Genomic DNA, 25,866 nt, shown 5'->3' with positions numbered 1-25,866 from the left:
TCTATGCCTCAGGAAGAGGTTTCAACTATTTCTTGTTGAGTGTTTCCCTAGCACTTTTTATAGCCAGGCATCTGAATACAAAGGCTTTTGGAGAAGGTTGTCAGCTGTTAAATTCACCAGTTCTGGCCTGAAATTTTTAGTACAATGACAAGTAGAGAAACAAAGAAACAAACCTGTAAACCAAATCCAGTTTAATGAGTTGAGTTTTGGGGAAATAGTGCAATTCAACAGAGAGAGTGAGTAGAAACGGCCTGTTGGAGTGGAACTGGCCAGTATGAGTCCCAGAGGCTGGAGGAGGACCACAGGGAAAGAGCCTGTAAACGGTCAAGTAGGGCAGTGCTAGGATATGGTCAGAATGGAATTAGGAGCAACAAAATGGCTGGCTGGCTCTGGGAAACGTTTTAAAAATTTTATTTGGCTGTATTGAGTATTAGTTGTTGCATGCCGGCTCTTCATTGCACCACACAGGATTTTTGTTGTGGCGCATGGACTCTCTAGTTGTGGCGTGTGGGCTTAGCTCCTCCATGGCAGTGGGATCCTAGTTCCCTGACCAGGGATTGAACCCACGTCTTCTGCATTGCAAGGTGAATTCTTAACCACTGAACCAACAGGGTAGTCCCTCTGGAACTCTTTTAAACCTAAGCTTTGTAAGGACCACTTGCACTGCTCTCCAAGAACAAAGCTAAGATGTTCCCCTTTCCCCATGCTAATCTTGAAGATGCAGGACCTTGGGAAAGAGCCCAGAATCGGGAGTGAGATGAAGAGATGGATATAGTGAAGACTGTGCCCCAGTTGAATAAAACCGGCTTGTAGATGACGGTTGGTTTTCTCGATAACTCAGCCTGGAGTGCCGCAGTCCATGGGGTTGCAAAGAGTCGGACACGACTGAGCGATTGAACAAAAACAACAGGACACTCAGGAAACTGTCAGGAACAAAACTGAGTCCTGGCTTCCTGGTCCTCTTAAATAAATTGTCATCCAAGTGCCCTGGCTTTTCTCTCCCCAGCCCCCGAGGCTCCCATGTGTCATGCTTGTTTGTACAGTAGCATCACCGACCGAGCTGACGGTGTTCCTTGGAATGCTGCGCTATGTTACACATTTAGATGGAACTAGAGTAGCAAGTTGGAGGCAGGCAAGGAGACAGGCGCCCCAGCTGGGCACATCAGATTAATCAAACACAGCCTTCTTCCCACAGTCACCACAGATTACAGTCCTCTCTTAAAACCCACACTCTGCTAATGTGGAGAAAAACAGGACTTTCTTTGTCTTTTTTCAGAGTGAAAAATAATTCACTATAGTCTGGATGTCAACATTTTGAGACTAAAAATGGGACATCTCTTTTTTTTAAACAGTTAAACTTGCCCCAAATAGTTTAAGATGCTGAAAGCAATGTCAAATCCTATATATAAGCCTAATTTCTCAGCAGAATCTCTCAGAGATGAATCATGATATATCTGGAGCAGAAAGAAATGATAACCATATTCTCTCATCATTTTTAGGGCTCTCACTTCTTTAGCCACCAAATGATCAGTGAACTTAACCTAACTGGATATGGCAAAGATACAGCAGACCCTGAAGGTTTTGGTATCTCTTTGAATGCTGACCACGCTTCCTGAAACTCAAGTTCAACTGAAAGTCAACACTTCCTTGGAATAGATGCACCAAAACTATGAAGATACTGATAGGAAAGGAAATTTTTATTTTTATTTCTTTGAGACTTAGAGATCTATTTTCTGAATTCCCATTTATTTCCTGAATTTCCTATATGTTTGCCTTTCTCCAAACATTTAAGAAATTTGGGAGTGACCTCACTGGTATTTATATATTATACAAAGCAATTCTTGATATGTATCATTCCCACTATATGGGGAAATGTCTACATACATTGGTCTGTTGTATTTACATAGAAAGTGTGCATGTGTGTGCTGTGGCATGTGTGTTCTGTGGTGGTATATTTGCTTCCATTTCCTCTTTTTTATGTATTAAAAGCACACAGCTATCATACACAGGGATTATGAGATTTGTATCAAGACTGACCTTTGTATCTGTGCATTCATTACAGTGAATCAAAAAACCTCTGTGCTATTGAAATTCTCCTCATTCACCCTTCTTCTCATATATATATATATATATATAAAACATTCACTCGTGAGTGCTATATATACACACACACACACATACGTATATAGCATTCACAAGTGAATAGGATGTGTTAGAATTGATGAGAAAGTGCTCAGATGTTAAGCGAAGGACAGGCTGCCTAATAAGAATGACTGCCGGTTTGGGGCATCTTTGTTGAGCATTTGTGACACCTTTGCCTAGCCCAGAGCTTGTCTGATCATCACCTAGGGCTGAGGTGACACTAAAGCTTAAAAAATTCTTGGCAGAAATTCAGAGCAGCTTTCTACCCTGTAGGAAGCTGACACCTGCAAGTAAATGCTGAAATTCACCAAGCAGTAAGTCTGCCTGGAATGATTTGAAATGAATTCAATGCCAAGGAAAGATGTCTTTCCACATTGACTGAAATCCTGACTTCGAAGTGAGGGGCTGTCAACAGAATGTGAGCAAAATGGGTGTTTCTCCACTTATTCTAAACTTTCTGCGCTAATCCATCTGAACTTGGGAAATCTTTTATTTTTATTGCTAATGTTTGAGAATTTTATGTTGTCTTTTTTCCAAAGTGCATACTCTCAAAGAACTGTAACCTAGGACAGTTTTAAATTTGAAAATAAAAAGTGAGAAAGGGAAGAGGAAGGAGGAAAGCATAGCAGAAAGTGAAAGCAAAGGAGAGTAGGGTATTCAGTCATCAGTAAATTCAAAATCCAGTTATTTGATGATTAATTTTTGGGTGCTACTAGAGCCAGGAACACTGAAATCCCCTAAGGTACAATAATACCATTTCAAATTACGTTTGCCAATAAAAGATTTTTTACATAAATTATGTGTTAGAAACAGAGGGCATGAAAATGAGGCTTGCAAATAATAAACTGAGGTTTGAGTTTACAGCTATGTTCTCTAAGTCAAGAGGAGTGCTTATGATGAAACTGCAGTTGGAAACTTTTATTCTGGAAAAAAAAAAGAGATCTTCATCTAATTCCAGGGTTCCCAAACATGGGCAGCATCAGTTTCATCTGAGGGCTTGTTAAAGCACAGATTGCTGGCCCCACCTCCAGAGTTTCTGAATCAGTAGGTCTGGGGTGGGGCCAGACAATCTGCATTTCTTACAAGTTCCCAGACCTGCTGATACTTCTGGTCCTGAGACCACACTTTGAGAACCACTGAATCACCAAAGGCCTATGAACCGCAAGGCTCTATGTCAGGTGCTGAGGGTAACACCAGATGGGTCCTAAGAGAAAGGTGACCCTTGGCCTCAGGGATCCTGGTTTGAGTAACTAGGAGGCTTCATTAGGAATGCCACTGGAGAGATATAAATAGAATGCTGTGAGAATTCTCAGAGGGAAATTACTCCCATCTTGTAAAGAGAACATTTGCGGAAGATTCCCGGGGCCTTGGTGTTCATGCTAGGGCAAAAGGGATGGGGAGAACTCGGACATTTGGTGAAGTAGGGGGCAGGTAGAAGTGGATGAAGACAGCAGTGTGAACAAAGATGTGGAGGTCAAGGCAGCCTGAACTGGGTCCAAGTAAACAGTCCAGTCCGGCTGGAATTACAGGCATATGAAGAAGGGTTAGTGTAAAACAGAACTACTGAGAATTCCCTGAATAAGGCCATATACCTTCTCTCGCCTCCCTGACTTTACATACGCCATCTCCTTTTATCCAGAAAAGGCTTTTCTGATTGCTCTATGCTTCTACCTTCATGCCTGCATTCATTCTATAAACAAGTGCTATAGCCCTTGGGCTTTCCTGATAGCTCAGTTGGTAAAGAATCCACCTGCAGTGCAGAAGACCTGGGTGTGATCCCTGGGTTAGGAAGATCCCCTGGACAAGGGATAGGCTACCCATTCCAGTATTCTTGGGCTTCCCTTGTGGCTCAGCTGGTAAAGAATCCGCCTGCAATGTGGAAGACCTGGGTTCAATCCCTAGGTTGGGAAGATACCCTGGAGAAGGGAAAGGCTTCCCACTCCAGTATCCTGGCCTGGAGAATTCCATGGAGTGTCCATGGGGTTGCAAAGAGTCGGACATGACTGAGTGACTTTCACTTTCACTTTCACAGCCCTTGGAACATTGTCTGTTTCCAACCCTGTGCATCCACAATTCTATAATCAACTCTTTATGAGACAATAAATTTACCCTTGCTGTTCAACTCTTCATCTCTCACTCACTCCTCAACCCTCCTTAATTAGGCTTTGAGCATGCCCCCAATTCCAAGAAAGCTGATTCTGGCCACCTCACCAGTGACTCCTTTGTTGCTAAATCCTATGGGTAATTTCAGTTCTTATTTAGCTGAACTGCCCCACACTATGAGCCATTTTTTCCTTGCAACTTTCTTATTCCAGTATGCTGAGATTTATATCTGTTTTTTTGTAAACTCTTCTTCTTTTCCCTCAAAACTTAAATTTTGGTATTTCAGAGCTCTTCTCTGTATACTCTCTGGGGGTGGTCTCAAGTATTTTCAGGGCTTCAATTCCCACATGCTGCTTGTGTTTACATCTGAATTTCCTGCCCTTCCAGCCCCCATGTCTCACACCAACATAAGGCATGTACATCCACCACAAACTCTGAACACTGGTCTTAGAGTGTCCCCACAATCAGAACTCCATCTGTCCTTCGCTCTATGTCTGCTGGTACTGCTCTGCTCTACCTTAGTGATGGGTACCATCATTCACTCTGCTTTGCAAATCTGAACTCAGGTTTCATCCTTGATTCTGCTTTGCTAACATATTTCAGCCAACTGGCCATATCCTCTTCTCCAAGCCCCTGGCTTTAGGTCAGATCATAAGCATTTCTTACCTGGCTTATCATACTTGCCTACTAACTGAACCCCTCCAGTGACCCCAGGATAAAGTCCAAACATCTTAATATGAAATAAAGTGGTCTTAATGACATAGCCCCCCTACCTCTCTAGTCTCTCTCTGAAGCCTCTTTTCTAACCACTTTCCCAATTAATGAAGTACTTGTAGTTCATCAAAATCCCCTGCTCTGTCATCTCCCCAGATGTCTTCACACATTTGGAATTTTCTGCCTAGACTGTCTTCTTTCCATCTTTTTCTTTGGCTAATTCTGATTTATCATAAAAAAAAAATCTCAGCTCACACACTTTGCAAAAAGCAATTCTCAATTACTCCCATCTCCTCCATCCCCATTTATAACTAAAATCTGACTAGGTGAGAGTCCAGTATGCCCTTGCAGCATCCGTTACTGACTATTATGGCACTGTTGCATTTAAACCCCCCTTTTTTTTTTGTCTTTCCAATAGTGTGTGTGTTTCCAGAATTCACGTGCCATACCCTGAGGGCTCTATCACAATCTCTGCAAGGGATGGCTATGCCAGGTGAAAAAGCTTCCCAGGTGATTCTCATTCCCATTTTGTCCTGTGGAGATGGAGAGCCTCTAGGGCAGTGGTGCCCAATCTTTTTGGCACCAGGGACCAGTTTCGTGGAAGACACTTTTTCCACAGACTGGGGTGGGATAGTTTCAGGAAGATTCAAGAGCATTACATCTTTGTGCACTTTATTTCTATTATTATTACATCCGCTCCACCTCAAATCACCAGTCCTTAGATCCCAGAGGTTAGGGACCCCTGCTTTAGGAATAGAGAGATCCCCAGAACCTGGCACATCATGGGTGACCATCACATGTTGGATGATGGTGGGGACAAAGAATGCTGAGTTGAGAAATCTATTTTTCCTTCGACAATGTGTAGACACTTAAAATTTGTGAGTAGAGGCTCAACATAATTAGAGTAATGTACTAAGAGACTGATGTATGATCAGTGATGAGTGGATTAGATTGGAGGAGAGAGAGGGCATAGCATACATCACACTGAATCCTGGGCAAAATGTTGTACAGATTGCAAAGAATCTGGGATAACTGGTAAAACTGCCCAAAGTGATATTCAGACACCAGTTTGAAGCACAGAAAATCTTTAAATGAGGCACTGGGGAAGGGCCAACAAGGTCATCTCTAGGCTAGCAGGTGGCATAACAGCTCAATGTCCTTCAGCTCCATGCCAGAGAACTCAACCATGGCTAGGTTGGTTCCGGTTATGCACATTCACACCAGAGTGGAGCAGGGCTGTAGAGAATGGGGGACCTGTTCCTAGACCTGGTTTAGTCTGGAGCAGGACTGTCCACAGGTGGTACAATGGTAAAGAAACTGCCTGCCAATGTAGAAGACACAAGAGATGCCGGTTTGATCCCTGGGTTGGGAGGATCCCTTGGAGTAGAAAATGGTGACCTGCTATAGTATATGCCTGGAAAATTCCACAGACAGGAGAGCCTGGCAGGCTACAGCCCACAGGGTCACAAAGGTTGGACATGATTGAGGGGTTGAGTGTGTGCGCACACACACACACACACACGACTGTCTGCAGGAGAGGACCCATTCTAGAACAACTGCAAGTCCTGACTGATCCACTCGAGACTGACTCTAACGCGTGGTACCACCAACTGAATTTTAGGCAAAAGTAAATGTACTGACAACACCGCACAGGATTCGTGAAGTCAGAATTTTGGAAAAGGTGAAACTGTCTTTCAGGCTTAATTTACTTCTGCGATGCTTTGTTTGATTACAGCCTGCATTTAGAAGATGCTTGTCCTTCATTTTCGCATCTCCTTTTAGCCTTTGTCAGTAACCTTGTGGGCTCTCCACAGGTGGTTCCATTTGTAATCCATTTGACACAGCAAGACTCTCATAATTAATGAAGCTCCCTACAGAACTGCCAGTGACCCAGAATGTAGGACAGGAGAGGCGCTGAAGCAGAGGAAAGGACAGCAGGTTGAGAGCCAGGAGACGGGGAGGCTGCGAGGAGCTGCGGCAGAGCAAGTCAGGCTCCCTCTTCTTCTGCGCACCTTTGTCACCAGTCTTAAACAAAGTATGGGAAGGTAAATGCCCCGTCTCAAATGAAGGCATAATCATTAACCATTACAATGCCTGCTCTTGGCCACTTTTGCTTGTCACTGAAAGTCAATTTACAGCATATTGTTGCTAAATCAAATTTTGATTGTGGTGGGAAGGGGAGATGGTAGGATTAAATCTTGAAATGTTAAAATCAACAGGAAGAGTTTCTGAGTTGAGGGACAGGATAGGGTCTAGAAGGGCTTCCCTGGTGGCTCAAATGGTAAAGAATCTGCTTGCAATGCAGGAGACCTGGGTTCTATCCCTTGGTCAGGAAAATCCCCTGGAGAAGGTAATGGCTACCTATTCCAGTGTTTTGCCTGGAGAATCCCATGGACAGAGCAGCCTGGCGAGTTACAGTCCATGGGGTTGCAAAGCGTGGGACACACCTGAGCAACTGACGCGCACACACACACGTATGGAGTTTGGAGAGCAGGGCAATCAAAGCAGTTCCAGGTGGGTCCCCACATACTTGCCTGGTGGGATTTCTACATGGTCAGGATTTGAGTAGGGAAACAGGGCAGTATCTTATTCCTTTTTATCTCTGCTTCAAACACACATGTAAATGGAATAAAAAGAGAAAAGAAAGACACAGACAAGGAAAACAGATGGCTTTCTATAATGCTTTTCATCCAGTTAGAATTCTGTTTTGAAAATAAGGTTCTACAGAAAAGAACTGGAATACATTTTTCCACATGTCATCCCACACTATTTTCTGCTTAGATGAGACCTGGATAATAAAAAGATTGTCTGAACAGAGTTCCAAGGAGATAATGGGACAGCCCCTATGCTCTACCTTGGTGTATGCAGTCAGAGAGAGGAATCTGGTTGATTTCCTCATTAAAATGGTGCCCTATGCCTCTGCTAACAGAGAAGGCAATGGCACCCCACTCCAGTACTCTTGCCTGGAAAATCCCATGGACGGAGGAGCCTGGTGGGCTGCAGTCCATGGGGTTGCTAAGAGTCGGACATGACTGAGCAACTTCACTTTCATTTTTCACTTTTATGCCTTGGAGAAGGAAATGGCAACCCACTCCAGTGTGATTGCCTGGAAAATCCCAGGGACAGAGGAGCCTAGTGGGCTGCGGTCTATGGGGTTGCACAGAGTCGGACACGACTGAAGTGACTTAGCAGCAGCAGCAGCAGCAGCCTCTGCTAAAACATGTTCCCAGAGTGACTCCCAGATACCTTCTCTCCTTCCTTTAGGCCTTCTCAGACCCCTGGTGGAGACTCACATCCCTGCTTCTCCACTGCTCACTCCCAGTGTGGTCAGTCAAGTCCTACTCTTTGGAGGCCAGGTTCCTCTGTCCTTGGAATTCTTCAGGCAAGAATGCTGGAGTGGGTAGCCATTCCCTTCTCCAGGGGATCTTCCCGACCCAGGGATCGAACATGGGTCTCCTGCATTTCGGGCACAGTCTTTACCATCTGAGCCACTGATCTCTGGTCTGGGTGTGTTTAATGAGCCCTCCATCATACTGTGAGGCCCGATTAAACTTGCCCAGAATAGAGATGCATCTTCATGTGCTAAGGGTTCCCTTTTCTCCCCCAAATGAAGAAACCTTAATTTCCCATAAGACTTCACCTGAATTTTACAAATTATTTTAGTATGTGTATGACTGAGTCCCTTCGCTGTTCACCTGAAACTACCACAACACTGTTAATTGGCTATACCCCAAATCAAAATTAAAAGTTTAAAGTTGGAAAAAACTTATTTTAAAATCATACAGCATTACTCCCTCCTGAAGAAGACCTTCTATCTCCTAGCTTTTTCCTTTTCATGTCCCAAATGGATTTAGGATTCAAGTCCTGGGTGCCCCTTGTTCGGATTTTTTCCTTTTCGCTGACAGTATAAATCATTCACTACTATTATTATATTTTTAAAATGTATTTAAAATTCTAGTTATTTTTTCTGCTTATAAAAGTAATAAAGTTATACAAAAATTTCTATTATATTATACTTTTATGATTATAAAAATGTCCTAAATGAAGAAAATAAAATATCTGTTCTTCCAATAATGCCTAATTCAAAAACTTTTGGATGAACTTTTACTAATTGTAGGGGGAATGTTTCAGATGTTTAATATAGGCTACATGGAATCCATGAAATTCAGCCTGGGAGGGTTGTCATCCTTTTAAGGAAGTACAAGAGGAAGCCCACGTGCTGTTGGTGGGGGTACTTGCTCTCCAGATTAAGAAGCTGAGGATAGCTTCAGAGGTGAGCCCCAAATCCAGTCTCAGGGATCAATATTCTGGAGAGCGGGTTCAAGGTCGACTTTTCATGGGCTCAAGGTCAACTTTTCATGGACGTTACACACAGTGGCTTCAGAGTGAACGGAAGTTGGGGTTATTCTATTTGATGATGATCTGGAGTTTTCCTGAGCTAGGTTGGTGGGCCAGCTGGTAAATAATAACAACAATATACTGCACTTGTTGAGCGCTTCCTCTCTGTAAGGTTAGTAGCAGGCATGTGATAAGCATTTTTTCATTGAATCTTCACAACTCTCTGAAGTAGGTCACCTGATCTCTTTTTCAGGGATGAGGAAACGTACATGTTCAGAAGGGAAACAACTTCTTCCAGGAAAATGGCAGAGCCAGCATGGTAACCCAAGGCTCGCTGTAACCATGCTGACAACTAGCAGCAAACTTGCATGCTGTGTCCACAGGGTCACCACCATGAGTTGGAGTAAAACACAGCTTTCTTAAAACCCTACAAGGCCTCTCAACATAACTCAAAGCCCAAGGCAGTAAGCCTGGGTCAACAGGCCCTTCAGGGGGTCCTTGCAGCTACCTGGTGCACCACATCTCCTGCCTCTTATTTTCCAACACCCGCCCCCCTCCCTTGCAGCTCGGGTCACACCGCACTCTTCTGTCTGTGTTCTCACCTCCACCTCTCCACCTTCTGCCACACAGCTCCCTGAGCCAAGCTGTACTCCAGCTCTGCCGCCAAGTCCTCTCCCTCCTCGCTCAGAAGCAACCTGCCCTCCCTCCTGCTGAGGCTGTGCTCAGCGAAAACAGGAGGGGGATCTTTCCTTCTTCCACAAACCCTTTCCCCACCCTGGGTGTACCACTCTCTGAAGCGGATGCTTCACTTAAGATTGCTCTTGGCCACATGTGCTTGGTGAAAGTGATTATTACTAGCCCTTTGTACGTATCTTCAGACTCTGGGGCTGCAAAGTTGGGTGCAGGTTGAACAAACATTTACTGTTTATGCTGGCTTTTACTCTACTGTGTTCCAAGCATTTCTCTAGGTACTGAAGACAAAACAACTGTATGGAAGCATACAGAGACCCTTCCCTCACAGAACTAACATCCTAGTGAATATCCCCTTTCCCTCCCTGTGTTAGAGTGTATACTCCCATAGGATAGTTCTGGAGACGCACTGCCTGGGATCACATCCCAGACTTCCTACTTATAGTCTGTTTGGCCTTGGCCAAGTTAGCTAACCTGTGTCTCAGTCTCCTGTAAATCGGGAAATGTGAATAGCATTTCCCTCAAACATGTTATTAGAATTAAAGAAGTTAATACAGTTAATACGTCTAAGGTATTTAGACTAGTGGCTGTGACACTATAATTTACATATGTTTGATCTTCGACCTATTCCTGGCACAGAGGTACTAAAACTCTTGGAATGTCCTTAGAGGGCCATAAAGATGTCTTTTGTTAGGTTAATAATGTGATTTTGGGAAAACACCCGAGGACAGTGTTTTCCTGAGTCAGGAAAACACCTGGCTCCTAGGAGAACCAACTCTGTGATTGGAGGGTTAGAACTTTCCATCCCATCTCTGACTTTCAGGGAGGGGGATGGGTTGGAGGTTGAACCAATTGCCAATGGCCAATGATTTAATCGATCATGCCCGTGTTTAGGAAGTTGCCAGAAAAACCCAAAAGAAAAGGGTTTGGAGAGCTTCTGAGACTGGGAAGATGGCCCTCCAGAAGAGGGCATGGAATTTCTGCACCTTTCCCCACACCCTGCCCACACTTCTGCCATCTGGCTGCTCCTGAGTTAATATCCTGTAATAAGTCAGTGAACTGGTAGGTAAAATCTCTCTCTGAGTTCTGTGAGCTGCTCTAGTGAACTAATTAAACCTACGGTGGGGCTCATTGGACCCTCCGATCTAGCTAGATGTACAGAAGCTTATGTGACAACTTGGGCTTGGGACTGGGGTCTAAAGTTGGAGGGCGGGAGACAGTTTTTTAGGACTACTGAACCCTTCACCTGTGGAATCTGATGCCATCTCCAGTAAGTGTCAGAAATCAGTTGAGCTGCAGGACACCCAAGTGGTGTCTGATAATTGCTTGGATATGTGGAAAACGCCCCCACACATTGGAACTGGATACAAAACCACAGTGGCAAGATACGTTAATTACTACTGTTAGTTTGTTTAGATAACATGTGGATGGCAGAGCATTTCCTTTGGAGGTGTTCTTAAGTCTCTTCCACTATAAACTTTAAAGAAAACCTTTTTTATTTTGACTGGGTCTTTGTGGTTGCTGCATGGGCTTTTCTTGTCATGGCAAGTGGGGGCTACTTTTCCTTGTGGTACACAGGCTTTTCTCATTGTCATGGCATCTTCTGTTGCCAAGCAAAGGCTCTAGGGCACGTGGGCTCAGTAGTTGCCACTCCTGGGTTCTAGAATATAGGCTCTGCAGCAAGGGGGATCCTCCCTGGCCAGGGATAGAACCCAGTCTCCTGCGTTGGCAGGTGAATTCTTAACCACTGAGCCACTGGGGAAGCTGGCTGTAAACTTCTTCAGCCCTTCTGTGTTTGCCACACCTGGTGCAGTGCTCTTCGCAGGGTAACAATGAATACATGTTCTCGACTGACGGGGCCAGAGAAGGAGGTGTCTGTTATCAGAGTGTTTCTCAACGCCCCTCAGAACAAAACTGCTCTCACCTGATAAGCTATTCTCTCTTATCTTCTCAAGGAAAGACAAATGTACACTCGATGCCTTCCATTGCTTGTGTAAAAAACACTTGCTTTCATTTCTCAAGAAACAAGACCCAAGGTTATCGTGTGAAAAACATCCTCTGCCTCAAAAAGAAATGACAAGACTCACCTTGATTTTTCAGTGGTAAAGGCATAGTTTCCCTGAGTTTGCTTAAAAGGTTTTTCATTTCTCGCATGTCTCTGTAAAATTGATAAAAAGAAAAAATAATCAGCTGTAAATTTTGGAAACACAATCTCCAACTGTCTGTTCTATGACACAACTGAAGTACAAAGTCTGTGCCTAAGTGTACCAGTTTGAGCCTCCAGTAGGCAAATAATTGCATTTATTTTGCTTTTACAAGAAGAAGAAGAAAAAAGCTGAGTTGGGTTGGCTCTGAAGGAATTAGAACTACTCTGACAAACATTTCCACAGGGCATTCTGCTAGTAGGAGCCCTCCATCTCTGCCTTTAGTTGGACCTGGCTGAGATGAGAGACGAGTACTCTGGTAATGAGGACAGTACTTCAATTTCCAAGGGCAGGTGAAGGACACCCAACTAGGACATCAGGGGTACCCTGGGGAAAGGTGAGGCTGGGCAATGCTGTTCTCATCTGGTCCCAGTGCTGTCCTAGCTATGGGTCCTGGGTGATGTTGAGGCTGGGCGATGCTGTTCTCATCTGGTCCCAGTGCTGTCCTAGCTGTGCGTTCACTCCCTGTCGTCCCTCATTACGCAGAGATTCAGAGTAACACAGGTGTTAAGCATTTCCAAGGGTCAACACATTAAATTGACTTGGAATATTTTTACAAAGCCCTCCCAGTAATTTTAAAGTGCAGCCCAGTTTGAAACCCACAGATCTCTTAGGGAAAAGTGATAGGAGAAGCAAGGAAGCCCTCTCCCGTAACAGGTCTACTGTGCCTGCTTCTCCCACTCGCTCCCATCTCCTTTGACCAGAATCTGGATTTTGAGGCTGAAATGAAATACTGCCAATGCTGAGGGGTGGACTTTCGTATTATTATTATCCGCCACAGCTTGCTCTCTGACAAGCTTACAAGACTTGATTAGTGCTTCTGTTCAAGGTTTCTGAAAAGGAAAATGGCTTTGCTGATGAACTATACCCTGACCATGGCACTCTGGCAGGTTTTTCTTCCTGGGAATAGAGCAAAGCATTTTCTACTTTATAAATTAAGAGAAATCACTCCCTCATCATTTGTCTATAGTTCTATCAGATCATGCCAACCAGCTTTATTGTTTGAATTGTTGGATTTCCAAGCTTATACAAAGTCCAAGTTTTATTAATAGCACATAATTACCACATGCTTCAATTTTCTATAAACACAGAAATTTGGTAATTAGCTTTAGAATTATATTACAATCTGAAAGTAAAACCACAATGGCTATAAATGCCACTGTGTTACATTTCTAAAAATAAAAAAATAAAATGTTCATTATCTTGTCAATGACTCAACCCCACACACACAGAGCTCTCGGTGGAATTGCCCAGCGTTCATTCAGCTGCTCCACGTTGGCTCTGGGGACATGAGTAGCAAAGGACAAGAAAGCAGTGTGAAGGCCAATAAAGAAGGGGCTGATGCCTCTGCCTCAAAGAATGGAATTTTTAGCATCCAAGATGTGATTATGATTATATTATTATTGCTTCCTTTTCCCAAGTGAAATAGAATCACTGTAGAATCTCTTCTTCCCAAGAAAGAAACCGTCTGGCCTTGAGCTACTGCTTGTAAAGACAAATGCATTAACACGCTTTGACCACTAAGGGGCCATCAGCTAAATCCCAGGAGAGGTAGAGAAGCCAGCTCTTCAGAAAACTGTGAACTAGATCGATGCCTCGGCTCCCGACTGGCCACTAAATAGGCCATCCCATACACCTGAAATCTGAAGATATCTTTGCACGATTTTGAGTTATTCTCCCTGAAACAAATGGAAATGTTGGGACCCAGCCTGGTGAGTGAGCAGTGATGGGTATATAGATTTGACTTTCTTGCTTCCCAAGGAAGCACTCGGTTTGCATCTCCATGGAGATGCACGGCTGATGGAGTGGGATAAGCAGAGGCTGGGAGCCCACGTCTCCTGGCAGTTCTGCTGCCATTCTGTAGATGGATTTGGACTCCTTACTGTCTCTCATCTTGGTTTACTGAGAGCTCTGTTTTCTGATTCTAAAAGAAAAATAATGTCAACCCTCTGTAGCCCCTAAGTATTAACTGGAGGAGGACTGCAGTCTATTTGGGGTAACTTCCCACTTACCTCTCAGTGTTCTCAATGTCTGTGGAAACCTGCCAGGAATGTTGCTGAATATCTACAGGGGATGGCGAGGAGTCCTCGAGAGCAGGTGTTTCAGCACACTCCTCAATTTTGCAATCCAGGCTCTTGCTTCCCCCTCCAGGCTCCTTTCCTAAGGGAGTGGGTGTTGGTAAAGAGAAGGGCATAAGAAATCATAAATGCAAATTCTATACCCAAGGTATCATTGCAGACTTTGGTTATGCTTTGAGCCGAATGCTCCTTTAACCCTAAAAGCTTTTATTAATATTTATTTTTTTATTATTATTATTTATTTATTTTGGCTGTGCTGGGTCTTTGTTGCTACACATGGGTTTTCTCTAGTTGTGGAGGGCAGGGGCTACTCTTCGTTGCAGAGGGCAGGCTTCTCACTGTGGTGATTTCAGTTTGTTGAGGATGGGCTCTAGGCTCGCCAGCTTCAGAAGTTGTGGCGCACAGGCTTAGCTGCTCCGTGGCATGTGGAATCTTCTTGGAGCAGGGATTAAACCTGTGTCCCTTGCATTGGCAGGAGGATTTTTAACAGCTGGATCACCAGGGAAGCCCCTAAAAACTTTCTGAATACTAAAGTGATTTGTGTGTGTGTGAGTAGCGTATTTTCACAACATTCTGGGACAGGTATCTTGAGGTCAATTCAACCTGAAGTGAGGGCCCTGCTTTTGATGGAGTATTGGTGAGTGAAACCAGATTAGCTCGGGAGAAGGGGAGTTAGCCTGCGAAGTCGTGCTGCTCTTTGGTCCTCAGATGCAGGGCCAGAAGCAGGTGACACCCAGCAGGAGGAACAGGAGCCCCTGGTGCTCTCTCTGATTCTGACACCAGCTCTGTGGGCCTGAGGGTGCAGTAGAGATTAAGGACCTGCCTTCTGTTTCACTGGCTCTCCAGCCTCCTCCAGCGTATCCTTCTGTGAGGAAAGAGCCCAGTCTCAGGATCCAGCCATACTCTGTTGAGACCATCAGTGTCATCAGCTGAAGCACCTTGCACTGAGTAGCTGGCCATAGCAGTGCATTGCCAATGCACTGAGACTTGTACTTACCGTGACTGATCTTAAGGGAGTAAATCAAATGCTTTCTGGAAACAAATCTCCAAACTGGTTAAGCCATAAATTCCTATGAAATTACATGGGAGGTATAGCCTGTGGCCCAGGTGTCCTCTGTAAATGCCTTTTATTCTTCCTTGAACATCTGTGTATCTGCAAGGAGGTATCTTGCTATCATGAGAAGGGCCTGTGAGGCTCAAGAACAGGATTTGAAACCTGGCCTTTACAGTTGTTCAGTTATTCATTCATTCACTCACAAATGTTTCCCGAGTGTCAGCTAAGTATCAGATACTGGGCTTGATGCTAGAGATACAGAAGTGAGAGAAAGACATAGTCTTTGCTTCATGGAGCTGGAGATAGACAATTTAAAAAATTACCAACAATTACAAAACTGTTGTATAATATGATGTAATCTGGGAAAAAGTGGGTAGCTATATTGTTTCACTCTTTCAATGAGTTTTATTTGTATTATGTAACTACAGCTCTAGACTGGTTGTCAAGAAATCATTACAGCCTGTATCATTGAATGTTCATGAGATAGCAGCTCCACCTGGTTACCTCTTAGCTCAGTTTCCTTAATCATCATGTAATTGTTTTTGCATGTTAAAAAAAAACCCAAAATATAAAAACACTTAAGAAAAGGCAGGCTGTTACAGTAAAATCTAATGGGAATCTTTTCCCTTGGGTTCCTGATTTAAAGGAGTCTACTATACTTTCACTTTTCACTTTCATGCATTGGAGAAGGAAATGGCAACCCACTCCAGTGTTCTTGCCTGGAGAATCCCAGGGACGAGGGAGTCTGGTGGGCTGCTGTCTATGGGGTTGCACAGAGTCGGACATGACTGAAGTGACTTAGCAGCAGCAGCAGCAAAAATTTTATCCCTGTCATTTCTAACCCATGAGGTAGCAACACAAGGAGAAAGAGACAAGCAATTAACTGGTAATTGTGTACCATTCATCAGCCTATAGTAGAAATGGACCTGTGAATATTCAGCCAAAGCACAAACACAAGTTTACTGGTGAAATTTTTGTTCCTTTTGTGTATACTTTATGTACACTGATCCTGGGTGATTTAATTGCTTTTTCCAGTTTTATGGTATTTCTGTTGGTAGAGATTAATTAAGTACATAATTTAGCATACTACCATTTCCCAGTTGGAAGGCACTGACTTCTTAGCATTTGCACTCATCTCCTGGTAGAGTGCACAAGTGCAGTCCATGTGGCATCTACTTCTGAGCATTCAGCCTTGGGATGTGAATCTGAGCAGTGGTGGCTAATACTTGAGTGAGAGATAAAACAGGGTGTGTCCCCCCCAAAACAGCCCAAAGCTCTAAAGGAGAGGCCCATCTGAAAGCAAGCATGGCTCCTGTTCTGCTCCTTTGATGCTGAAATCTGTGGAGAATGGAGTATGGTTTGGGCAGCAAATTGGAGACCCAGAAGATTCACACAAATTCTCTGCTTTATGGGCTCTGCTTGGCATGGGACCACTGTAGGCCTTGTCCTGTGGTCAGGACTAGAGAGCCCAAAGCTTTCCTTCGTGGGAACAGGGGAGAACTCAAGGTAGCGTGATGTTAGGACTTAAAGTCCTTCCTCTACCTCCTTCATACATTCACCTCTTACACACGAAGTCTTATATGGACTCCAGTCCACAGTGACTTTGTTTCCTCTTACTGCCTGTGCTAATTCTACTTACATAAGGCAAATACATTCTATAACTTTTTCAAAGTAACATAACTACTCATGTATTCCTGAAACAGGCCTATGAGCTTGCAATGCCAAGTATACCCTCCTTTCCCTCAGTTTTCAGAGCTTAGGTCTAAGTCTGCTAATGCAGATGAACAAGAATGGAAAACCTGGATGCTGGATCTGCAGTTTGGTGCTGTCAGCTCACAAAATCTCTGCAGAAGTTTGATCATGCTATATCTTCTCTGGCTGGCACATCATAAAAGACAGGAGACTGGAGTGGTTTTCAATTTCAGAACACATATTCAGATCCAAACTGCCCTCATTTACTGAGAGCACTGACTGGACGCTGGGCATCCTTCCCACTGCAGTCTCTATGTATTGCCTTCAGATAACTTACCACTGTTAGAAAGCATGTTATGTATTTGCTAACTAGTTTATTATTTGCTTGCCCCAATCCTACTCTAATCATTCATCTCCAAACTGTATATGTAAAGTCCGTAAGGCCAGGAATTAATCTGTTTTCTTTAGTTCTATAAGTCCAGTACCAAGGATGAAGTCTTACACATTGGACAATTTCAATAGATCTATGGCATTTAAACAGGTAATTATATATGTTATACAACTTTCTTCACCATGTCATCATGGTTAGAGATACTTTCATATTAGTGCATTCTGATTTATTTCATGCTTTTTAATGGATGCAGAGTATTCCCCAGCAAGGAATTTACATTGCAATTCTTCCCTTTCTTTACATATGCCAATATTTGTATAGGACAGATCCTTTAATATAGAGAACTGGGACAAAGTACACGTATTCACATTTTGTACTTAAATACATATTGCCAAACTGGCCTCCGAAAAGGCTATGCTAATTTTTTTTTGGCGGTGGTGTTGGGTCTTTGCTGTGGTGTGCAGGTTTTCTTGTTGTAGAGGATAAGCTTTGCTGTCCCATAGCACGTGGGATCTTAGTTCCCCAACCAAGGTTTGAACCTGCATCCCCTAAATTGGAAGGCAGAGTCTTTACCATGGACTACCAGGGAAGTTGCAGCCTATGCTAATTTACATTTCGCTTCCACCAACTCTGAATGAGGGAATCCATTTCCATACACCTTTGCCAGAACTTTAACTATCAATATTTAATTTTGCTTATTTGATGGGGGAAAATAGAATCTTTCATTGAATTTCTTTTTCCCTCTCTTTTATTACTACTGAGATTAAATGTGGATCATTGAAAAAGCAAGAGAGTTCCAGAAAAATATCTACTTCTGCTTTACTGACTATGCCAAAGCTTTTGACTGTGTGGACCACAACAAACTGTGGAAAATTCTTAAAGAGATGGGAATACCAGACCACCTGACTTGCCTCTTGAGAAATATGTATGCAGGGCAAGAAGCAACAGTTAGAACTAGACATGGTACAACAGATTGGTTCCAAATAGGAAAAGGAGTATGTCAAGGCTGTATGTTGTCACCCTGCTTATTTAACTTAAATGCAGAGTACATCATGAGAAACACTGGGATGGATGAAGCACAAGCTGGAATCAGAATTGCCAGAAGAAATATCAGTAACCTCAGATATGCAGACGACACCACCCTTATGGCAGAAAGTGAAGAATAACTAAAGAGCCTCTTGATGAAAGTGAAAGAAAAGAGTGCAAAAGTTGGCTTAAAGATCAACATTCAGAAAACTAAGATCATGGCATCCAGCCCCATCACTTCATGGTAAATAGATGGGGAAACAGTGGAAACAGTGGCTGACTTTCTTTTCTTGGGCTGCAAAATCACTGCAGATAGTGACTGCAGCCATGAAATTAAAAGATGCTTACTCCTTGGGAGAAAAGTTATGACCAACCTAGACGGTATATTAAAAAGTAACGTGACTTTGCCAACAAAGGTCCGTTTAGTCAAGGCTATGGTTTTTCCAGTGGTCATGTATAGAGGTGACAGTTGGACTATAAAGAAAGCTGAGTGCTGAAGAATTCATGCTTTTGAACTGTGGTGTTGGAGAAGACTCTTGAGGGGGGTTCCTTGGACAGCAAGGAGATCCAACCAGGCCATCCTAAAGGAAATCAGTCCTGAATATTCATTGGAAGGACTGGTATTGAAGCTGAAATGCCAATACTTTGGCCACCTGATGCGAAGACCTGACTCATTTGAAAAGACCCTGATGTTGGGAAAGACTGAAGGCAGGAGGAGAAGGGAATGACAGAGGATGAAATGGTTGGATGACATCACCGACTCAATGGACATGATTTTGAGTAAACTCTGGGAGTTGGCGATGGACAGGGAGGCCTGGCATGCTGCAGTCCATGGGGTTGCAAAGAGTTGGACACAACTGAGCAACTGAACTGAACTGAGATTAAATTTAATATTTTTTTGTAAGTTAATTGGCTACCTGTATTCATTCCTTCTTTACATTTTCTGTTCATATCGCTTGGCTGTCTTGCTGATTTGAAAGAGTTCTATCTCCATGATAGATAATGATAATTTCCACTGCAAGTGAAACTATAAATTACTAGCATCTGAAACTTGGAACTTTAGCAAAAGATGACTCATTGATTACTTTTTCAGTACTGTCTAGGTTTCATGGTTTATTAAAAGATTTTGCTTTCCTTGAGTCTGGTAATTTATTTATCCTTGAAAATCATTCACTAATTACATTTTTAATAGTATAGTTTTCTATTGTAACTGTTTCTAATCTCTAATGCTGCATATTGACGGCTGACAATTTCTTTGTATACCACTGCTTCTTGGATTTCGTGTCTTCCTCTTTCCTGGATTCATTTTAATTTTTCTGGAATATATGTTTGACTATTTTGGAGGAGATCTTTGAATACAAAATTTCTTAGTCTTCATATTACTGAAAATACTTTTTGCTTCTCTCTCTGTACTTGCACTTAAATTCTAATTGGCTGGATATAAAAATCTATGTTCTAAGTTTCTTTCAGAACTTGGCTGATATTGTTCTCTTTCTTCTATATATATCCAAGGATGCTATGTATGTAGACTGTTTATGGCCTTCTGAAAGAGTTTTATCTTTAAACAATTGAGTTATGAAATGGTTCCTAAATATGTCTAGATATGAGTACTTTATACATTACTCCTTTTTTGGCATTTGACTTGCATTTGTAGTCTATTTTCTCCAGTTATTTTATATTGAAAATTTTCAAGCCTATAGCAAACTTCCAGAATAATTCAATGAACATCCAAATATTCTAGTTTCACCAATTGTTAATATTTAGGCCTATTTTTCTTTTTTTAACTTATTTTTTAATTGGAGGAAAATTGCTTTACAGTGTTGTTGGTTTAGCCGTATTTTTCTTTTGTCTCTCTCCCTCTCTGTTTGTGTGTGTGTGTATATATATGCATATATATAGATTTCACATATAAGATTATGTATATAATTTATGTATATGTACAATGTTTATAATTTTTGACGGGCCATGTAAAAGTTACAGACATTAATGATATTTCATCCCAAATACTTCAACATATATCTCCTAAAGAACATTTTCCTATAGAATCTTAAAACCATTATCACATGAAAAACTTTATTTAACTTTAATTAAATCCATGATTCAATTCAATTTGATGCAATACTATTATTTAATAGATGGGCTTCCCTGGTGGCTTAAATGGTAAAGAATCTGCTTGCAATGCAGGAGATCCCAGTTGGATCCCTGGGTCAGGAAGATTCCCTGGAGAAGGAAATGGCAACCCATTCTACCATTCTTGCCTGGAAAATTCCATGGACAGAGGAGCCTGGCAGGCTACAGCCCATGGGGTCGCAAAGAGTCAGATACAATGAGCAACTAACACTTTACTTTATTATTTAATATATATATCTAAATTTTCCAGTTTTCCAAATATTCCACAATATCCAGTTTTTCCAGTAATGTCATTTATAGCTTTCTTTTTACATTGAAGGATTCAATTAAGGATTATGCACCACATTTATCTGTCATGTTTCTTTATTCTCTTTTAATCTAGAACAGACTCCTGGTCTTTTTTCATCCTTCATGATGTTGATATTTTTGAACAGAGAGTCCAGGCCAGTTGTTTTAAAGAATGTCTTTAAATATAGAATTGTCTGATTATTTCCATAAGTCTAGATTCAGAGTAAAGTGAGAATAATTCTCATTTTAAGTGAGAATATTATAGAAGCAATACTGTGTCCTTTTTAGTGCATCGCATTAGAAAGCACACAAGTGTTTGTTCCATTATTAATGAGGTTAGTTAAGTACCGATAGCGTGGTTAAGGTGATTTCTTCCAGGATTTATACGTGGAGGAATCCTTTTCCCTTTGTAATTACTAAGTAATATGTGGAGTGATTTATTGAGATGTTATAGCCTTCTCAATTTAAATATTTCTTACATTAGGTTTGGGGAAAGCTTTTCTATTTGTTGATTATTTATATTTTCTCAGTTCTATCAGAATTCCTATTTCATGTTAGTCTCTGGATCGTATTTATCCCCTATATTCTATATTCACTGTGGGGACTGAGTTCTGGGAGAGTAACTTGACTTGACCTTTCAGGTCGCGATTTTATGGGTTTCTGTTTGTTTTGGCTGTACTGCAAAGCATGTGGGATTTCGTTTCCTGACCAGGGACCAAACCAATACTCCCTGCATTGGAAGCCCAGAGTCTTAACCACGAGTCCCTATTTTAAGCTCTCAGTATTTCCATTATAATATAAATTGTTAAGAACTGTGAAGGGTCTGAATTTCCTCTATGTGTGTTAACCTGCCACAATCTCATGGGTACTGGAAAGAGACACAAGACTCCTAGGTTAGAGACAAAGACAACATTGTACACAAAACAGGAATAGAGTAGCAGCATTTGTGTTAATTTCTTGAGACACCAGAAGGGGGTCTCATACCTCCACACACACAGGAGATAAGAGCCCTGAAATTAAGGATCCAAAGTCTTCTATAAGAAGACTTTATAGAAGAGACATGCCTTCGGTAAGAAGGCATGTCTGCCCTTTGCTTCAGAGGGAAATATTTTCATTATACTGAATTGTAAGCATCCCTTGCTCTGGAGGGAGACACAGTCTCTTTTTTCAAGACATTTACTAAATAAACATCCTTGAAAAGATAGTGTAAAACAAAGGCAGTCAGTATCTCACTTTGCAAGATATGCAGACATGCTAGCGACTGAAAAACTGTCTCCCAACACTAATTAAACCATCTACTGAAATTTTATTTGATAGATAACACTTTCATTTCCAACAAAACTGTTAGATTTCTTACTGCTGTTTCTGAGGCGCGACAGACCTAACACAAATCTCTCTGAGACTATTAATTACATTTATATTTTAAATTCTTCACCTGTTTCTACTTAAAATCTGTTCACCGAGCATTAGCTGTTTGCATATTGCCATTTGGTACATCCCTTTCAGGGTGTGGGTTTTTCTGTTTGCCTGTCATTCTGATGAGCATCTTTCTTCTGGTGACTGGAAAAGGAGCAAGTGTTTGGCTGGACAAGGCGTGTCTACAGCTTGTCTTCTGGGTGCTTCTCATCTCCACTGATAAGCTGACCTGGATACACATCTTATTTCTTGGGTCCTGTGTTTGCTTGGAGTTTCTTGTTTACAAGGTCTACTCCAAAGAGATAGGTGGAACAATTTAGCCTGAGAAAAAACGCTGCGGTCTTGTGCTCCCCTTCCTGTTCCGCAGCTGCCCTCATGGAGGATCCCAGTTATTTCACCCTCTGTTCTGCTTTGCCGCCCAGACCCGACACTCACAGCAGGTGTCCTTCTGGGGCAAGCAATGTCTATCTCAGTTACTCAGCGTGGGGTAGTCCAGCTCTTCCTGAATTCAATTTCGAACATTCATTTCCCTGACAGCGTTTCCAGAAATCCTTTCTGTGATCTGCATTTGTTGACTCTTAGGCTAAAGTATCTCTGGAATCAATTTTATTTTTGTGGTATTTTTCTCCTGCATGAATTTCTTATGTTTCTCCTTGAGTTTCTTATCGGCTCTGGCTTCCTTTCTTCATTTATATCCACCAATCCAATCTCCATTGCTTTTGAGCTTTGAGAAATTCCTCAATTTCTGGTTTCTTGAAATCATCCTTCCTTGTTTTTCAGGGCCATAGGAGACTGTTTTGTGTTTGCCAACCTCTATTTTTTTTTTTTTCTCTTCCTCCTTTTTTTTTTTTTTCCCTGTGTGACAGAGTTTTGGCAAATGAATTCTGAGTAAGAATGATGTATGCTTCTTCCAGATGAGTGTCTAAGAATCCTCCCGTAGAAACCCTTATGCTTTCTTTTCTCCCCTGACCATTGGATGGATGTGGGGAATGGAAAGAACAAAAGGGCCCAGCCCACCCCAGCTCTGGGGCTGGACTCTGACATGGGTAAATAGTGAACTCTTTTGTTCTAATCCGTTGAGATTTGGTGTTGTTTCATATAGTTGGTACCCTACCCTGACAAATTCAAGAACTAATATGGATTTATTCTGTTCATTGTGTCTTTTGCTGGTACTAATTCAGTCCAACATCTCTGGACAAGCTTCTTTTTCTCCTGGTACACTCCCTCTCTTTCAACAACAGAATGAAAGCACATTCCTTTTGCTTATTCAATAATTATTAAATGAAAGTAATGGTGAACACACTCAAGATGATCAATTCTAGACAGGACAACAGACAACAGATCAGATGTCTACCCCTCAATTGAACATGTGCCTGGGAAACACACTGGGTGGGCAGAGGTGCAGCCATGGAGAGCCAGGGAACGCTCTCTGCAGGCAAGTCCCATCTAAGTTCCAACTCAAAGAAAGCGTAGGGGTAGACTATGTGAAAGGGTGGTTGTGGGATAGGGTAGGGTGGACAATATGTTACAGGCAGAGGGAGCAACTGGAAAGAACTGCCGAATTCAGGTTCCTCAAAGTAGTTCAAGATTCCTTGAGTGTGGCCAGCAGGGTTTGGGGAGCAGGTGGGGTGGGGTGGCTGGTTAGAGATGAGGTTGGAGAGGCTAGATGTTCTTTTGAGTCCCATCAGAAAGTCAGCAGGGGAGTGTCCCACACACCTGGACAGTGGCAGATCTGAGTTCTGCATCCCCAGCTTCCCCCCTTTGACCAGGGATCCTTGGAAGGAGCACCTCAGATGGTGTCTGTGCTGCTCACAGGAAGAGGGTCAGGCTGCTTCCAGATGCTAACTTCAAGTCAAAGTTTTTCTTTGCCCAAGAGTGACTATGCATTTAAAATCATTTTTTTTAATTATGAAATGAAAAACTCTGTCCCCTGAAAAATGAATTTCAGGCCTCAGTGAACAAGTATTTTCTCAGGGAGGAGATGGAAGGAGGGGAGAAGGACAGCCTTTAGAGTACCTTAAAATCACACTAAGCTGGCTTTACCCTGTCGAGAACCGAGACATCAAAAAGTTGGCCACTTTCCTCAGGGCTGTGCAAAGCTTTTGGCCTTCAGCTCCTTTGGGATTTCCATGTATTTTTAGTCTGTTTATGGATACTATAACAGGCATGTTTGAGAAAAAGTTAAAGGAAACCACCCATGAAGCACATACCAGTTGGGTATTCTTATATTCGTGAGAAATGGTCAGTTGTTGAGGAGGAATAAAAACACGTCTGACTGTGGGGCAGCCTCAAAAGTCCCACAGAGCTCCTTCCACCTCCAGAGTCCTAGGACTGTACTAGCCCCAGAAGACTGGGCTGGGGTCTTTTATGTAGAGTGGTGGCCCCTTTATCACCCTCCACTCTGGAGACCTCTTTCCTACTCCTGATCTCACTTCTCCCATTCTCTTTCTTCTCTTACTATTTTCCTCTCTTCCCTCCCCTCCCCTCCTTCTTGCTGCCACTCCGTCTTCAGCCTAGAGTGACGGTAGAAAGCACTGCCATAGCGTCCCCTTGGAGGCCCTGAGTTTGGCTTCTGATGTCCACCGTAGTCAACTTTATTCATTTGTGTGAATTTCCCTAGGAATCAAAACAAAACAAACTAATCTTCTCTGAGCAAATATTGTATCACCGCACTATCATTTCCTTGATGGCAGGGGCAAATTTCTCATGTCCTCTGTGCTCCAGACACATTATCTGCTATGATACTGTATCTAGGAAAGGCTCCTGGGATGGTTTTTGTACTGACTGTGAGCAACTAAATGAACACAGCTTACAGGAGATGTGTGGAAGCTTATCCACATGGTTATGCTTGTTCTCATGCATTTTCATAAATGGTAGAAGCTTTGTAACTCCATGCACTGTGAAAAGGAGTGGGGAAATGTAGGCTGTTAAGTAATTGGCTTTTATCCTTGCATTTCCAAAAAGCATGTAATTTAAAAAAAAATAAGTTATATTAATTCAGTTAGTTGTTTACCTGTATTGAAAAATAGTTTCAAAGGCTCTTCTACATTGTGGTGAGATATTCATAGTGCCATAAAACATATAGTGGAAAAATAATACTTATACCATAAACAGAGCTCTTTTCCTGCCCATACACTGGGAAATGAACATTTTCCAATTTAGAGAAGAGACAGAGCTACCTCCCTCTTCCCAGCCCCTCCCACTTCCCTATGTCCTCTGTACTCCTTCTGACACTAGAGTAGTAGTGCCCCCAGAGTCATAGTCATCTTGGTGGTTCTCCTAGCTGCATGGAGGAAGCAGAATAACAGGACACTGGAGACAATAGAAACACGTTTGAGGGAGGTCCCTGTGAGGCTTTCATTGCTCCATTTCCAGCCCCTAAGGTAGAGCAGAATAATGTACAGGAGGTATCAACTGTGTAGTTAATTAACTTCAACTTTCCCAGAATGAGTATCATAGCTAAAATCATGCTCCCTTTGTATCACATGAAAGCTTCATTTGATTTTTCTAAATACAAGCATTTCCTAGGCAGAATTAAACTTCTTTACCCAAATCAAAATATTTTGTAAATCATTAAGTGATTGATGGAGTTCACTTTCC

The 25,866-nt window shown here is 42.4% G+C and overlaps 1 protein-coding gene across 3 annotated transcripts in view; it reads right to left on the bottom strand.

The window, feature by feature from the left end:
• Window positions 1-25,866, bottom strand: part of RGS7BP (regulator of G-protein signaling 7 binding protein) — a 109,421-nt gene that overhangs the window by 6,149 nt on the left and 77,406 nt on the right. For 2 of the 3 annotated variants that reach the window (XM_010845511.1, XM_010845512.1), the window contains exons 4-5: window positions 14,204-14,351; window positions 12,075-12,145 (exon numbers count right to left, since the gene is read on the bottom strand). In XM_010845511.1, coding sequence (XP_010843813.1) covers window positions 12,075-12,145; window positions 14,204-14,351 — 219 coding nt within the window. Of the gene's footprint in view, window positions 1-12,070; window positions 12,146-14,203; window positions 14,352-25,866 lie in introns of those variants that run through there. The other variant, XM_010845513.1, reaches the window with a different exon arrangement.

Source organism: Bison bison, unplaced genomic scaffold (assembly GCF_000754665.1).
Source record: "Bison bison bison isolate TAMUID 2011002044 unplaced genomic scaffold, Bison_UMD1.0 scf7180017864218, whole genome shotgun sequence".
Lineage (NCBI taxonomy): Eukaryota > Metazoa > Chordata > Mammalia > Artiodactyla > Bovidae > Bison > Bison bison.
Note: the sequence above shows the minus strand (reverse complement) of the source record. Positions and strands in the feature narration are given on the sequence as shown.